Source organism: Lissotriton vulgaris, chromosome 3_1 (genome assembly GCF_964263255.1).
Source record: "Lissotriton vulgaris chromosome 3_1, aLisVul1.2, whole genome shotgun sequence".
In the NCBI taxonomy this organism is placed as follows: domain Eukaryota; kingdom Metazoa; phylum Chordata; class Amphibia; order Caudata; family Salamandridae; genus Lissotriton; species Lissotriton vulgaris.
The window spans coordinates 1,113,108,662-1,113,126,019 of NC_141689.1; the positions used below are offsets into that span (position 1 = coordinate 1,113,108,662).

At 42.4% G+C, this 17,358-nt stretch overlaps 1 protein-coding gene across 1 annotated transcript in view; it reads right to left on the reverse strand.

The window, feature by feature from the left end:
- The window catches only part of BANK1 (B cell scaffold protein with ankyrin repeats 1), a 2,350,097-nt gene extending 2,333,538 nt beyond the window's left edge, over positions 1 to 16,559 (reverse strand). Inside the window, exon 1 of the mRNA XM_086961584.1 lies at positions 16,435 to 16,559. Coding sequence (XP_086817710.1) covers positions 16,435 to 16,447 — 13 coding nt within the window. The 5' untranslated portion in view covers positions 16,448 to 16,559. The remainder of the gene's footprint in view (positions 1 to 16,434) is intronic.
- Between the last annotated feature and the right edge of the window lie 799 nt (positions 16,560 to 17,358).

The following is a 17,358-nucleotide window of genomic DNA, read 5'->3' on the forward strand; positions in this document are numbered from 1 at the left end:
CTTTACATAAACTCATACGCCCTAAATCTGAAGGTGGGGTTCGCTTCCCTGATTTCCAATCGTACCATTCTGCCTTTTTAATAAAACAAGCCTTCTCATTAGCGTTCGATTTTAATGATACCCCTCTGCCCAGATGGATCGCAGTTGAACGGTCCTTATTAAAGGATTTTACTTTTCAACAATCCCTTTTCATGTCAAATTGTTCATTCTTGACTACTCATGCTGTACTGAAATACTCACATACACTACTGCACAATATATTCTCGAAAGACTCGTCTCCCCTACAAGCTTTTCTTTCCTCCAGTATATGGTATAACAAATATCTTAAGTACAAGGGTAAATCTTTCTATTTCAAGTATTGGAAAGAAAAGGATATTATGTTTGTCTACCAATTTTTTTCCGATTCATCCATTATTTCATTTGATGTAATGCAAACTAAGTTTGATTTACCTGTACAGTGTCGCAAAGAATTTGACATTATTACCTCTGCCATTTTGTCTCACCTCTCTACCCTTCCTACTTTTGATCTCCTTCCTTCCCTTACTCCTTCCACCCCTCTATATCCTATGTTCACTCAACAAATACCCAAAGCTGCTCTGATTTATAAACTGTTATTAGATAATGTTGGCCTTCGGCCTAAAACCGTTACTGAACTTGTTTGGGAAACTGATTTATCTTTCTCGTTATCTGTTGATGTTTGGGATCGATTATGGTCTAAACTGTTTAAGACTTCAGTTTCGGCCCGTATTACTCAGTCACTTTTTTTTCTTTACCATACAGCTCTTTTTACCCCTGTAAGCATTACAAAATTCTCCCCTACCTCCTCACCCCTTTGTTGGTCATGTTCCTCTAACCCAGGCACACTCAAACACCTCTTATTTGACTGCCTACCAGTGCTTACTTTTTGGACCTCAGTTTGGAAATATTGCATGCGTATTTTTCATTTCTCTGAATCATTTTCACCGTTGCATATTTTTTTAGGTTCCCTATCTGATGTTTTGGACTTACATTCGAATAACGCTAAATTGTTAGATTTTTTCATTGCAACTGCATTCAAAGTAATCTTATCTTGCTGGAAGGATAACTCTAAATTGTCTGTGCAGACATGGTGGAATTTTGTATGTGATGAGCACAGAATTGCAATTGCTTCTTCTTCATCTGTCGCCTTAAAAATTAAATCTGATCTTACCTGGCTACCTTTTTCTAACTTCTTATCCTCTTCTCCCCCTCCCTAACCTTTCCTTCCTTTTTTCTTTCTCTCTCCCTCTTTTTCTCTTTTCTTTTCTCATCTTTCTTTCTCTCTACGATTTTCTTCCATTACATAATTTTTCTAACCTTTTTTCATCTCCAATTATCTTCATGATTATCTCATATTGATTTTGTTTTATGTCATGTTGTTATATTATGATGTACTATTTCTTTTACACACAATAAAACTTTATTAAACTGAAAAAAAAAATAGTGCGTGTTTCCATGCAATACCATGGATTTTGATGCTGCCCAAGGATTTACAAAATCACGTAAACCTGGGGAGCACCAACATCTTACGCCTGCTCGAGAAATGTTTTCATTTCTCCTCGATTTTTCTCCTTCCATGTGTGTACTGCATTCTGCACCACACATAGAGTGAGGAAAATGCCTCCATGGAGTGATTTTGTTCAGGAAGGTGTCCACCTGCACAAAAACAATCCTGCCAACACCACAGGTAATCTTGTACCACAGTGCAAGGGTGCCTGCGTGGGCGCTAAGCACCAAATTGTGAGCCGGTGCCGGCTGAAAGGACAGGAATGCACAGTACATAAGAAATATGGCAGATTCCTACCCTTTCTTTTTGATGCAAGGCAGCGCAGCAAAATGGCTTACTGTGCTTCCCTGCCCCAAAAACTCCTAAATAAGGCACTTTATGTTTTGCATGGCATCTGTTTTTTTTTTTAATCCCAGTGTTCAAAAATGAAAAAGGGCATTACAATACTCCCAGAGAATGTGCAGACCAAATGCCATCGGATTTGCCTTTTCATGCTGCAGAATAATTTGGTCCATCTCTACTGCATAACTGAAGAGACCCAGAATATACCACAGCCAGTGTCAGGGACTAAGTCAAGCACAGTTAGGATACCTTTCCTCAGTAAGATTCCACTACATTGCTTTGAGTCTTCAGAAACAATATAGCATCAAAATACCAGTTTCGATGCACAGCAAAATAATAATAAACCTTTACTGTGCATAGTTGCCCTCTAGGGCTAATTGAAATAACAAGCTACAGTGGGCCATATGTATCAAGCCTTTTGCGATTCGTTAAGGCCGAAATTCACAGAATTTCGGCCTTAGCGAATCGCAAACGGCCTTTTTTCCGATTTTGAAATGTATGAAAAATTTGCAAAATAAGGAATCGCAAAAAATTGTGATTCCTTATTTTGCTTAAGCATTTAAGGAATCGCAATTTTGCGATTCCTTAAATGCTATGTATGAAGCTTTTCAAAATTACGAATTCAGGTTTAGAAATCGCAAATTACCACCAACTTGTAGTTGGTGGTAATTTGCGATTTCTTGTAAATATGCACAATTGTACATTTGTGAGGGTGGCATATGACGCACATACATGCCCATTGGGCATGTATGTGCGCCATATGCACACATATGTAATTTTCAGGGGTGCAGCAGGGTGTCCTTGAGACACCCCTGCACCCTTGAAATAATTCTCAAACTGCGATTAGCAAATTGCGAATTCGCAAATTGAGAATTATTTCACAGTCATTTCCATGGGCCTCCTGGCCCATAGAAATGAATGGGAAATTATTTCTTATTTGCAAATTCGCAAATTGCGAATTCGCAAATAAGGAATAATTGGAAATCGCTAAAAAATAGCGACTTTCTACGTACATACCATTTTGCGATTTCTAAATAGCGATTCCTTAAAAATCGCTATTTAGAAATCGCAAATGGTGATGATGATACATATGGCCCAATATCCCTGCCTCGATCAATAGTGAAACAGTATTAAACCATTAATGTTGGTTATTACCACCTAAAACTAGCTGAAACAGCAATTTACAATATTTCAGCTTTCATCCTTAGTGAAACAATGATAAACCATTACTGTAAGTAGCTACCCTCAAAGGATCCCTGGAACAACAACCAACAATTCTTTTTATTCATTTTTTTAAGGTTATTTGCAAAGCACTGATAACCACCCTCTGGTGGCCTCAGAGTGTTCTAGGGTATTTAAGAGCATATATTCTTCCAGTGTATGTTATCCTTAGAGAAAAACATGGATATTGGCAACAAACAGATAAATAATGAGGGAGTGGCTTGATAATTCATCCACCACCACAATTATATTTAACATTCATGCTATATATCTTGCCAACATTCTAATGTAATTTATAATGTTATCTGACAGGTAATCATGCTTATAGTACACCCAGAAAAGATTTCTAAATGTACACATATGCACCTCTATTAAATCAGGGCAGGGCAGCGCGGCAAGCCCTTTTTCTGCGCTGCCTTGCATCAAAAGGAAAGGCCAGGAATGCACCATATTTATGATATTTGGCAAATTCCTGTCTTTTCAGTCCACACCGGCTCACAATATTGGTGCCTAGCATCAAGGCAGGCATTCTTGCACAATGGTACCAGGGTGTCTGCGTTGTTGGCAAGATTGTTTTTGTGCAGGAAGGGGCACCTTCCTGCACACAAACAATCCATGGAGGTGTGTTCCTCGTTCTATGTGTGCTGCAGTATGCAGCACAAATGGAAAAAGGAAAAAACAAGGAGAAATAAATATATTTATTGCTCTGGGAAGGCATACGGTTTTGGCCCTGACCCAAGTTTATGTGATGAAGTAAATCTGGGAGATCATCAAAATCCATGGGTATTGCTTGGGAAACCCCACAGCAAAGCACATGGAATGCCACCTTTTAACAGAGTAAGGCAAGGTCACGTGCTGCTTTGTCTTACTCCATATCTATGAGACCATGCAAAGCCACACAGGAGGTGTTGCGTCACCTCATAGATATGATTGAGAGGCTTGTGCATCTGGGAAAAAACAAGTGTTGGCAAGCACCAACAGACCTGCACCCACCATTGAGACCTATTGGCTTTGTTATTGTTTGTTTGTTTCAGTATTTCTTGAGTGGATGTTATCATAGACCCATCTTTGTCTGCTTCTAACTAAACTACTGCCTGCCACCTTTGGCCAAGCATTAACCTTTATTTACAATTTACTACAATGTGAAGTGGATGAAAGCTCACTGTAATGCGGATCCTTTTTTTCAGATTATCTTGAAGCTATTTTTTTTGCATTTGCCTTTTATATTGCTATTTTGGTATTTTTTATTATGCTAACTGGAGGTAGCTACCCACAACACCCTGTGACCTGCTGAATAGATCCTGTGATAATGTTAATACTAGCACGAAGAGGGCATCTTATCTAAACCTGGGTATCTGAGTAAATAAATGGGGAAATGGATAATTTAAACATTTCTTGGCATTACTTTTGATTTTCTTAGTTTGTTGCTTAAGGTGTTTGTTACATGAAGTATTTTGGCTAGGCTTGAAAGTGAGTCCGATAGCTCACTGTGCTGAGTGATACAAACTGTACCTCACGAGTGAGGCGGAACCTAATCAAAAACGTCTTCGGCTGCATATATTTGTGTGGTGATGAGATGTGGTGTAGCAGCTCAAGCTAAGTTGCTCTTTTGTGAGGAAGGTTGGAAAATGTTGATGTATATGGTTGGTCCTCCTATGTAATGGCAAAGATAAGCAAAGTTAACAGAAGTGAAAACTTCCAAAAGCAAATATAACTGGATAATATATATTCAGTCATTATCATTCCTCACTTTCATTTCTCTGAAATGAATACAAAAATCCCAGAGGTATTGCGAAAGAATTTACACCCATCTCTCCTTCTATAAGTACTTGAAACTATGTATGTAATCAAGCTTGGCTGTAATCTTCTAGGTAAGCATTATATTCACTAAAAAACTACACTAAAAGCTGAGTGATCATCTCTGGAACTTACCCTGCTATATGACCCTCAATAGACTTTTAAGACTAATGAAAATTGGGAGACTGGCTGAGAGTGCAGCTCTATAACATAGAGGTGAGTCTTTTGATGACTTTGCTGACATATTAGTCTCTATGAGGTTCTCAAATTGCACTTTAAGAATATCAATTACAAGAAGACAGAAGGAACTATTGCATGCATTCTTTACTTGAATGAATGAATGAATGAATGAATGAATTGAGTTTTCTAAAGCGCACATAGCTGCCCTGAGGCGTCCAAGCGCTAAGAATACCAACTAAGGCTTAGGTAGGGAGGGAGGAATGTCTACCCACTACTAGTTGATGAACAGAAGCGTTTTCAGCTGTTTGCGGAAAGAAACGAGGTTGGGGTTAGATCTTAAATGCTGGGGAAGGGCATTCCACAGCCTGGCTACATTATAGGAAAAGGAGCGGCCTCCCGATCTTGATTTCTTTATTTTCGGCACAATGGCCAGATTGGCAGAGGTTGAGCGCAGCTGTCTGGCAGAATGATAGGGTGTAATAAGGGGGAGATTTATTGCAGGGCCTAAAGACCAGAAGGCCTGATGTGCGATACAGAGTGATTTGAAATTAACTCTTTCCCTGTCGGGAAGCCAGTGCAGTCTCCTTAGGCCGGACTTTACTGAAGATCTGCGGGGGATTTGTAAAAGAGTCCGTGCTGCGCAATTCTGTATCAACTGCAGTTTGCGCAGAGTAAAATCAGGAGCTCCCAGATATAAAGCATTCCCGAAATCCAACAGTGATTGGATCAGGCCCAAGACCACGGTCTTTCTTGCTTCGAAGGGGAGTAGAGGGAGGATCTTTCTGATGGCTCTAAGGATGCCGAAACAGATGGCAGATAGTTTTATTGCCTGCTGGTCAAATGACAGGGACCTATCCAGCCTGACACCAAGGCTCTTAATGGTATCTTTAGGAGCAGGGGCAGGACCTAAGCTGGGTGGCCAAAGAGTGTCGATAGAGGATGGTGCAATACGACCTAGGAGCATGAGCTCAGTCTTGTCTCTGTTGAGTTTGAGACAAGACTTGGTCATCCAGCTCTTAACCATCTCCAGGCAACCAGCAAGATCCACACACGCTGAAGATCCCCCTTCCTGTGCCAGAGAGACCACAAGCTGAGTATCATCCGCGTAGGTAATGATCTTAATACCATACGGACGGACAATCTCAGCTAGTGGCCTCATGTAGACGTTAAATAACGTCGGGCTCAACGATGATCCCAGCGGGACTCCACATCCCTGAGGCTTACTGGAGGAGGTGACATTGCCTTTGTATACCTGGAAAGATCTATCATTCAGGTAGGACCTGAGCCACTCCAAGGCTCTGTCAGATATTCCGGTGTCCAGGAGACGCTGCAAGAGGATATTGTGGTTAACGGTATCAAATGCCGTGCTCAGATCAAGGAGGATGACTGCCACCGATCCTCCCCGATCTAAGATCCTCCTGGACTCCTCTGTGACAGCCAGTAGTGCAGTCTCGGTCCCATGCTTGGGGCGAAAGCCAGTCTGGGAGGGATCGAGCAGCTGGTTTTGCTCGAGAAAGGTTGTTAATAGGCCGTTTATATATTTCTCCAGGATTTTAGCTGCCCAAGGCAGCAAGGAGATCAGGCGAAAGTTAAGATTCTTGGTATCCAGATTGGGTTTTTTAACAAGGGCCCTCACCATGGCCTGTTTCCAAGCCACTGGGACTGTGCTGGTGGAGATCGAGGTGTTAAGTACTGCTAGCAGTGTAGGGAGGATGGTCTGTATAGCAGAGACTAGAATATGTGGGGGTGCTGGGTCCCTAGGGGAGCCTGATTACACCTGATGCATGAGGGAGGTGAGATGGTCCGCATCCATCTGGGGAAATTCCGCCAACACTGGAGGGCAGTTGAATGTGTTTTCTTGTGGGGGACATAAAGGTGTCTCCTTCGAAGTGGTCTGTACTTGATGGCTGTTTTGAGAAAACAGAACAATTTGTAAAATGGAGTTGATAGAACAGCCTTTCCCTGACCATCAAAAACCTGTGTTCCAATTGCGTAATAATGGCTATTTAAAAGAAGATGTTTCAACTAAACAACTTGTAAGGGCCGGCTGGATCCTCCATAACTAATTACATGGTATCCAATTATGATTTGCTCAAACTGCTATCAGAGGCCAGGTAATCAAGAAAACCTCAAGTGATCAATCAATTAAGCCTAACAATGGTTGTATGACAACAAGGAATCACCAACTGGAATCAGAGAGGGGATTCTACAGAAACTGAGAAGTCCTGTGGTCATATTCATTGGGATTAAATCATTTTCATCAGTATGTGAAATGTTATGTTATGTTATAAATTATTTGTAGCGTGCACAAATACTCTGAAGTGTTCTGGCACGTAAGCAGACTATGACCGAGAGAGTAGAGATTAATTAGTTGGGTTGATTGAAAAGGTGAGTTTTAAGTAGTTCCTTAAAAATACGGAAGTCCTGGGTATGCCACAGCTCGTCAGGGAGATTGTTCCATAGGATAGATGCTTTTACCGAAAGCGACTGGCCCCCAGCCTAGTGCGACGAAATCGAGGAGTAGTCATCCGATGAAGAGAAGAGGAACACAGAGAGCGACTGGGATTATAGAAAGCAAAGAGCTTCCTGATGTAAGAAGGCCCCAGGTCATGCAGGGCTCTATGGGCAAGGGTGAGAGCTTTAAACTGCACCCACTGAGCCACAGGAACCCAGTGCAGATCACGCTAGTGCAGCCTCACACAAGATCTCTTAGAGATGTTAAATAAGAGTCTGGCCACCGCATTCTGAATCATTTGTAGTTTATTCATCAGATAACTGGGGATGCCGATGAACAATGCGTTGGCATAATCGAGCCAAGAGAGGATAAGGGACCGAGCAACCGTTTCCTTAGCCGGCCATGGCAGCAAAGGGAAAAACCTTCTAAGGGTCTTAAGGGTGCCGAAGCAGACACCGGTGAGTTTTTTGATGTGATCTGAAAACCGGAGATCTTCTCTGAGCCTTACCCATAAGTTCTTCGCTGGGCCAACTTCAGAGCAGGGGCATGGGAAATCTGGGGCCACAGGGCTTCTCTGAAAAAGGGAGGAAACTGGCCATACAAAACTACCTCTGACTACTCCTCATTGCACTTGAGTTGGGACCTTGCAAGCCACGGCTTATAGGACCTATGGGCGATGCCAGTGCCCAGGTCGGAACCTTTCCAAGTGAATAGTAGCTGGGTGTCATCAGCATAAGCCAAGATTTTAGCACCCAGCTCCTCTGCTAGGAAAATCAGGGGGGTCAGATAGATATTAAAAAGCAGAGGACTCAGAGTGGAGCCCTGAGGGACCCTGGTTGATAGCTTCCTAGCAGAGGATGAGAAGGGGGGCATCCAGACCTGCTGAGTGCGCTCATCCAAAAAGGATTTTAACCAATCCCAAACGGAACCAGCAATGCCAGCTTCTTGTGTAGTGTGCCTAAATAATACCAAGGGGATATCCTTTTGAAATTCAAACAATGTGCAACTAAATGCATATATATAGATAACTATCCAACCAAGACAAATTCCAAAAAGGCACAATATCTACTATAGAAATAAAATAATTAATTCACTTTTGATTGAACTAAATGGGCTCATACCGAGACAGTTTATTAATTTCTCAGAGAACCGGGCAAAGCAGATACCATTTTTTTAAAACATTGAACCAGACACTGGATTACAGTCAACAAAAGGCATGCAGATTTTGTATAGCATAATTTACATAGTGCAGCCCTGAAAAAAAAACTCCAGACAATTCTGGTAAATCACAGAAATATCTTGCGGGATCGGAGTAAATAGCTTGGTAATTTCAATTCTGCAGCAAAAACGGGTTGACTATATCTTCATTGTATATGCATCTAATAACACAGAGAGTCCGGCTGACATCCTCTTCGATCAGAACTTATTGGATTCTGGATTCGCTCCTGATAGCTAAATTCATTTATGGAGCTGGTTACTCAGGGGCAATGGGGCTGGATCAGATCCTGTTACCAAAGCTTAAAAATAATTTCTATTTTTGGAGGAAACTATTAGTTCCCTTATTCCAGCACTGCTTTAAAACACAGATGATTTAAAAATCCTTTTTTAAAAGTGTTTGCGAAAGTTACGACAATTTGACTGATAGCTCTCTTATATTCAGTGGGGAAGGTTGTTGCTAAGGACATTCTAGAGCAGCTTCAGACATGGGCCATTATTTCATGTGAACAACAGAGCTTTAAGCCTAACTGTTCAATCTAGCTGTCCAATATGCAATAACATAACCATAGTACCAACTATATTAGAGAGGTATGTCATAGCACAGGGGCAAACGGTCTGTAAGGCTTTTCTTGACTTTTTACCAGCCTTTGACTGAATTGAGAGAACTACTCTCTGGAACAAATGGCTGACCTCTAGATATATATGACCATTCAGAAATGAATAATTGGTCTACATTTCTTAATGAGGTGAGAAGTATTCATGGTAGCAGATAGGGGATTTACTCATCTGAATAAGTACCTGCTCCATGTTAGGATAGAATTGTACCCATAGCCTAATGTATGCAGATTATTTGTTTCTGTTTAGTCTTACTTAATCGGCTTGCAACGCAATTTGGATTAAATGAACCGCTTTCTAACCAAACACTTCCCTTGGGATCAATGTGTTAACAAATAAAGTCATGAGATTCAGAGGTAGAAAAAAAAAGGTAGTTATTATAATTGGGTATTAGGAGAGGAAAAAAAGGTGTGCATTAAAACCCACCCTATTTAGTAAAAGTATTCTTGTGCAGTCTTAGCATTAAGAATCACATGACTCAGCAGAGCGGTAAAGCCATGGTCCATGCAAGGCTATAAGTGCCTTTTACACAGCTCTTGAGAAAAGACGCTTAAGGCATTAAATTCATATTCAAAAGATTCAATTTCATGTCACATTCCTATTGGAAGTGGAACACATACCATTTGAGGCTTGGTCTACTTTCTGGAAAGCAAAAAATAAAAAATTATGTTTACACTATCTCTATGGGGCACTTGACATGGCCCACGTTTTCTGGCTTGAATTTGGCCTGCCAAGTATTTATTCATTGGCCCTGACCTTCAGTGATCCCTTAGGGGTATCAATTGATGCACTCAAAAGAGGGAATGTGGAGGTGGCTTTTGGAAAAATAACTGGCTTAAATTAATGGGATACAAATTGTTTTTTTCCACAAAATGTAAACATGATCTACAAATGTTTGAACTTTCTGTGGCATACTCAAAGACTGGTCATCAAGTCAACTAGAACTGGCTCTGAAAAGAGTGGTTGAAAACCAGTGAGTTTCAACTTGGATAAGATTATTAATTTGCAAACAATCAAAACATTATAATATTGTAGCAGACTCAGCTTTGGTGAATAGGGTGCAACTCTATCTCATATTTTGGGTACTCAAAGATTTATACTGGGTGCACCCTTGTGTTTGCACAAAGCTAAACGTCTCTGAAGAGTTTGCAATGACAACGAAACACATGTCAGGGATTGGTTTTATTCATTCTGTCGTGTCCCGGACAAGGGCACTAGGACCCTGGGACAATACAGAGGTGAAGGGACACCGGACACCACATCCGGTCAAGGGGCGGGGTGAGAGAACATTCTGCTGCTGGACCTCGAGGCAAGAGGTCATGATCCGTGCATGCTGTAGACAACGAGAATAAAGGCATACTTATTAAACACCATCGTGTCCTGTGTGTTTTCCTGGGTCTGGAGATATGACAACTGGCGACGAAGGTTTGACGGACTGGACGCTGTGCCTATCGGAAGATCATCGCGATTTAAACCAGGAGCCCACCCTGGATCGCATTGTGCGGGAAAGAATGGAAGAAGTGCCCCCAGACAAAGAGCAACGACGCGGGAGCCCACCCCGATCGCTGGAAAAAGAAGACTGCGAGCTCTGGTAACCGCCGTGTAATGAGCGTGAACTTAAAAGAAAGTGAAAAGAAACTGGCGCGAGCTCTCGCGAGAGTCTCGGCGGCCATTTTAGGATCAGGCGCGAGAACCAATCACAGAGCAGGAAAAGCGGGCGGCCATTTTTAAGTCAGGCTGCGCCCGGATTGGACAAGAAGTCTCGCGAGAATCTCGGTGGCCATTTTGAGGTCAGGCGAAATGAACCAATAGGAGCGGAGAACAGCGCGGCAGCCATTTTGGAGTCAGGCAAAGGGCGAAAAACATTAGAAAGTGCCGATCAAAGAGGAAAAAGGCACAAATAAGAATAAATAACGGCAAATAAGTGGGCATAGGAAGAACACTAAAAGAAAAAGGGCCAAATAAAAGGAAAAAGAAAGTAGAAAGAAAAGACACCAGGAAATTAAGGAAAAGGCACAAACAAGCACAAGTAAAGGCAAATAAGAGGCAAAAGTAAGAAAATAAGGATTGAACAAGCAGCAATAGAGCAAAGACAAGAAAAGAAGGTGACAGCACAATGAACAAGTGCAAATAAAGGAATAAAGGACTCAAAGAGCACGTAAAGAAGATACAAGAGAACAAAGCACAGACAAAGAAGATAATAAAGGAAGAACAAAGGGTGACAAGGATAAAACAAAAGAAGGCAAAATTTAAAAAGGAGCTGAAAGTGCAGAAGTTGAGCAGTAACAAAACACAAGTGAAGACAAAGAGCAGCAAACAAGAGAAAAGGCAAGAAATAAAAGGAGAGAAAGGAAAACAAGGACAAATAAGAGAGTCGAGCTAAGAGAGTTGAGCGCTAATAAAGCACAAGCAGTAAAGAACAAAAGACAAAGGACAGACAACAGAAGAAATAACAAAAGAAGGGTCGAGGAGAACGCAGGAAGATAAAGATGACAGACCCTAAGCCAGAAAGACAAAATGCACAATACAGAAGACCACTACCATTCAACTTATCTGAGCCACAAGTGGGAATTAGGTGGGAGAAGTGGATCAGACGTCTAGAAAGATACATGGACGCAACTGATGTGACAGAAGCAAAGAAATTGGGTTTATTGCTAAATTTTGCAGGCGATGACATTGAAGACCTTCTAGTGACGCTACCAATTGAGGAAACAACCAACTATGAGAAACTAAAGAAATGTTTAACAACCAAATTTGACCCGCAAAGAAATGTTGATTTCGAACGATACACTTTCGCAATTGCGTCTCAACAAATAGATGAAACACTAGATGACTTTGCAACCAGACTGAGAAAACTTGTGACGCATTGTGAATTTGAAAAATTTGACAATGAACAAGCAATAAGGTTGCGAATAATAGAAGGCTGCTGTGACACGGGGTACCGTGCAAGAATCTTAAAAGAACCAACGTCACTAGAGAACATCCTGGCACTAGCAAGAGCGGAGGCGAGAGCAACAACACATGCAAAGGAAATGGAGCGAGGAAAGGACGTAGGAGTGGAAAAAGCACATCACATGACAAACAATTATCGCACAGGTGTCTAGAAAAAAGACAGGAATGAGCAGACAGTGAGGAAACAACCTGAAGGAACTTGCTACAGGTGTGGAATGGAATTTCCACATTGAGGCCCATGTCCAGCGTTTGGTCAAATATGCAGAAGATGCAACGGGAGGAATCACTATGCCAGCGTATGCCAAGGAACACAATTCAGGAACGACAGGGAAAGAACAGGGAGACCACAAGTATCGACAACTAGGCATGTCAGACATATCGAAACAGAAAGGAGAAGCTCATCAATAGAATCAGGTGAAGAGGAAGAAGAAGAAAAAACGGAACGACTATATCACATGTCGGACGTCCACACAGAATCATCTGAATGCGTCCACACAGAATTAACTGAAGAAAATGAAAATGATAAGGGAACATGCATGGCAGACAGAAGCAAAATGAAGAAGACAGATTCTGTGACTATAGGAGTAGGATCACACAAAACAAAATTCGTCCTGGACAGCGGCACAACACGCAACATTATGTGCATATCGGAATACGGAAAGATGAAGACAAAGCCGGCACTGAGGCCGTCCCGGTTAGAAGTGTTCACTTGGGGGTCAAAGAAACCAGTGATTAACATGGGATAATTCACAGAAGAGATAGCATATAAGGACAAAAAGATCAAAGAGGACATTCATGTGCTGCAGGGTGACGTCCCAGCGCCGTGCCTGCTGAGCAACATCACAACGCAAATGATGGGTCTCATTGCCATGACCTACAACATGTCAGAGGAAGGGAACACATGGAAGACAGATCACAGCGTAACAAAATAACTGGAAAAAGATGATGCTGCCACAAACACCCCACTGAGGGAGTTCAGACTTGCTAGGACGGCCGAAGACGACCAAGCACATGCTGACCAAAGGTTGCACAGAGAACTAAATTCAGATGGAAACGAAGTGGAACTGAAAGTTATTTTGACACAACACCAACAAGGAAAAGATCGCCGAAGACAAGTGGTGGCACAAGAAAGCGAAAATGGAACGGTGATAAGGGAATCAAGAAGAATGAGACTAACACACACAAAAAGGATAGAGAGAATGGAACAAGGAGACATTGCTGCAAGACATCAAATAGCGAACGCATCAACAAAGGCCCATGAAAATAAAGGAAGACATGCGACAAAACGGAAAAGAAATAAAGGAGGCATCGCGATTGTCAAGCAAGGACAAGTGAAGAAATATGGCAATGAGTTTCCTGGAGGCAAGTTGACGATGACAAAAGCAAAAGAACGGATGGCAAAAGTGGCAGTTTGACCAGTGTCACGTCACCGAGCACCTTTCGCATGTCAGAAAGGCAGAAGCAAGAGAAGCGGAAAGGTCAAAGCAAGAACTGTAGGAAGATGCACAAAAGGAAGGAGCTCAAGCGGATATCAAAAAACAGCGAACAAGAAGGAAAAATATGGAAAAAAGAGACTAATTGAGGAGGTGTAAAATGAAGTGGCCTATGGCCCATCGTGTATGATCAGTCTCTCTCTCTCTCTCTCTCTCTCTTCTCTCTCGCTCTCTCTCTCTCTCTCTCTGTCTCTCTCTCTCTCTGTTCAAAAAGAAAAATGTTTATTTGTAACAAGGGGGAAGATGTTGTGTCCAGGACAAGGGCACTAGGACCCTGGGACAATACAGAGCTGAAGGGACACCGGACACCACATCCGGTCAAGGGACGGGGAGAGGGAACATTCTGCTGCTGGACCTCGAGGCAAGAGGTCATGATATGTGCATGCTGTAGACGAGAATAAAGGCATACCTATTAAACACCATTGTGTCCTGTGTGGTTTCCTGGGTCTGGAGATACGACACATTCTAGGTTAGCTTGGATGGTATTTTACCCATTCAAAGCTATACTACTGTGCCTAGAGTGGTAAAAGGCTGTTTACATTAAATTGCTCGGCATGGATGGCATTAGCAATTCCTAGGCTTAAAGACTTTGCTGTAGAAATAGCAAAACACTTGTCCTTTTCTAGCTCGGGGTGAATGGCACTGTGCTAATCCTATGCTGAAAAACTTTGTTAGAAAAACATATATTTGAGGTGAGCAGATTCAGAGAGAAGTTGGTGTTTTAGGGTGCTGTGTATAGGAGCTTAAACTTGGGAACTACCCAGAGTTGTTGGCATTCTTCTTTACATAATTAATATGGTACTATAAGCCTAAAAGTGTATATTTTTTATATATATTGACATTTACGAAGGCCAGCATGGCCGAAACGTGTTTGACTGCCAAGAGAGCGGAATAAAGCTTTTTCAAAAAATGAACATGGAGTAGTGTGCACCACACCTTTCTTGTGAGAGAAGTATATATATATATATGCGTGTGTGTGCATATATATGTGTGTTTGTGTATATATATATATATATATATGTACATACATATATGTTTTATATAAATATATTAAAAACAAGGGTTAAAGTGACGCTATAGAAAGATTTTGAAAAAAACAACATTTAGCAAGAAAAAAAACGAAAACTTACAGATATAATTTACTGAGTTAACTATAACTTGCACCCAAGCCATGCACCGCTTATAACGCCGCATAGTGAATCAATCATGACATCCTAAGTGACATCACTGATGAGAATCCTCGTGACATCTTAAATGCTTCTGGAAGACTCTTTCTCCTCGGACCAGTGTCCTGCCGATATCGCACTTGACTTATCTATGCGAGGCCCATTCCTGCTATTTTCAAGCAAGATACTAGCCAAGATATTTCAGAATATGATTAATTTACAATAACTTTAAAAAAAATATGTCTATTTTGCAAGGAGGAAAAAAATCACAAATTTCGTCCATCCCTAAATTGCCTGCATCTCAGTCCCACTCCCTGCTGTGTGTGTTCTAATTCCTGGGTGGCTTAGTATCCTGACACTCTCTTCGTATTGTCTTAGAGTGGAATTTTCTGACTGTATATTCTGTATTTTCTATCTCCTTGCTTTCACTACTTTACTTTTAATATTTGACTCGTGCATCTATCTCAGAAGTATGTCACTAAAATGCCAATATAAAGCATATTCTTGTTTCTTCCTTCGAAGGCCTTGTGTGACTGATTCGCTTATTTCTGCCTTCATTATTCAACGCCCCTGTATCATTCTTTCACTTTCCTTTGTTCATCCAAGGCGTGATTTTGATGCTGCATTTCCACCTGGAATTATGCCTATATGCCTTACTTCATAGTGTAGAAATCTTTGGTACCCTACTTCCTCCCAGTGGCAGATGCTACTGTGGAGTAACAAAACTTGAGGGGGGTGGGGGTGGGGGGGGCTGCAAAGTTCAAGTAGGGGCCACACCTCCGAACCAACTCATGAGCGCTTAGGCCTGGGTGCTGTGCTGAGCCCCATCTCCTCCCCCCCCCCCCCCACCCCCCTACCCCTCCGCACTGAGCGGTCTTTGTTACGCCACTGCTATTGTCGTTAGAGCTACTCTATCTTCCCATTCTGATCGCCTGCTTTAATTTCTGACTGTAGAGCGCTCAGAAGCCTGGTTGGGTGGAATCGGGGCCAAACCTGACAATATGTAAATCAATGATCGATTGAATAATTAGATATAAGCATCTTCTACATCCACTGCAGATAGAAAGTAGGTGCACCGAGCCAATTCCACCGTTCTCTGACTTTGGCTAGGATAGTGCGTGTTTTGTTTCTCATTTTCCCACGCGCTGTATTTGGCGCGCAAGGCAAGTAAAGACGCCAATAACCCCAATATAGACGACAAAAGAGAAAGTAGATTAGTAGTACCACACATCCGATGCAAATCCATAATTCGGAAAAAGCTGGTGAGAGTGGTAAACAGTTCAACTTTCTAATGAATCTGCCAGAGAGAGCAAACAACGCTTCTCTTTTCTCGTCAGCGCCTGAAGCAAGGACCAGCGCGCGGGGAGCGGGGAACATGCCAGGGGTTACTCGGCGGCAAGCAGTTACTCTTTAGCACGACTTTAAAACAATAACTCGTGGCAAGCTATACATGAGAATGTGAAAGCATACCTGCAGCGTTCATGCTGTGGCTCAGTGGGGTGGAGGCCTTCTTTAGTGCTAAGAAGTCTGCTTAGCGGATACCTCTACCCGAAGCCCTCCGGGTCGCAGCAGTCACTGTGTCGCCTGATGTGGGCAAAATTTTCAGGAAGTACAGATCTTCACTTACTTCTCTCTTGGGCTCCGCCGAGGCTTAACTCGCTCATGCAGGTTTCCTGCTCTGTCAGAAAAAGCAACATTGATTTACTAAGCGCTTTGCATTCGCCTTCTTTTATAAACAAAACGCTGCTGTTTTTGCACTCTTATACAGCCGGATAATTTCATTCATGTTTTGGGGAACATTACCGTTTAGTTTCATCATGTAACTACACTTTATCTGTGACGATTTGCACAGTAAATTGTCTGTCCACTCTACACCGATTAGTTTATCTCTGAGGTGACAGCTCTCACCACAAGATGTGTCGCCTTTCACTACTTCGATAAAGGCACCACATCAACACAACAGTATCAACAATTTTAAACTAAGGCTGGTGCTTTGTGTGTTTAATGGCAGTGGTGAGAAAGGCAGGGTTGGCATGGGCCCCGCTGCAAGTATTGCGAGCGCCCCGGCCCCCCACCCGCTCTCTGTGGTGAGGCGGGCTCATATTGTCACAATGACGCGGCGGACACGTCTTATCGCGGATTGGACCCCGGGTTCCTTAGTGATCCGGAAGTGATAAAATCACTTCCGGGTCACTGGGGAGCAAAGGCCAGGCCGGTTAGAACCGGCCTGGCTAGTGAGGGGTTAAAAGGCCGGGGAGCGCAGGAGTCTGCCTCTTTGACTCCGCGCTCCACAGCCTGCCCCCCCAGCCTCCAGGAGGCTGTAATTCTTTTTTCCCACCCACCATCCCCTAAAGCAGATGATTGGTACTGTGTTTATGAAGGTTGTTTCACATG